The sequence below is a fragment of the Antrostomus carolinensis genome, unplaced genomic scaffold (assembly GCF_000700745.2).
Source record: "Antrostomus carolinensis isolate BGI_N321 unplaced genomic scaffold, ASM70074v2 scaffold37742, whole genome shotgun sequence".
Lineage (NCBI taxonomy): Eukaryota > Metazoa > Chordata > Aves > Caprimulgiformes > Caprimulgidae > Antrostomus > Antrostomus carolinensis.
In genome coordinates, this window is record NW_010302333.1 from 2,648 (window position 1) to 2,863 (window position 216).

Sequence of the window (216 nt, forward strand, 5' to 3'; positions counted from 1 at the left end):
GCCCCAGCCCTCACCCGGAATCGGACTCGCCCGGGGCCCCTGCTCTGCAGGTAGAGGCGATGTGGCCCGTTCCAGTTGCCATAGACAATGTCCACTCGGCCATCGCGGTTGAAGTCAGCCAGTGCCACGCCACGTCCATGCTGGTAGGGGTCATCCAGCCCTGGGAAGCCGCAAGGGGATGGGGGGAGACGGGAACCCTTCCTGCCTCTGTCTCCC

At 66.2% G+C, this 216-nt stretch overlaps 1 protein-coding gene across 1 annotated transcript in view; it reads right to left on the reverse strand.

Moving 5' to 3' along the window:
* CRTAC1 (cartilage acidic protein 1) overlaps window positions 1-160 on the reverse strand; it is a gene marked incomplete at both ends in the record, with an annotated part of 2,782 nt that extends 2,622 nt beyond the window's left edge. Inside the window, one exon of the mRNA XM_010163768.1 lies at window positions 15-160. Coding sequence (XP_010162070.1) covers window positions 15-160 — 146 coding nt within the window. The remainder of the gene's footprint in view (window positions 1-14) is intronic.
* Between the last annotated feature and the right edge of the window lie 56 nt (window positions 161-216).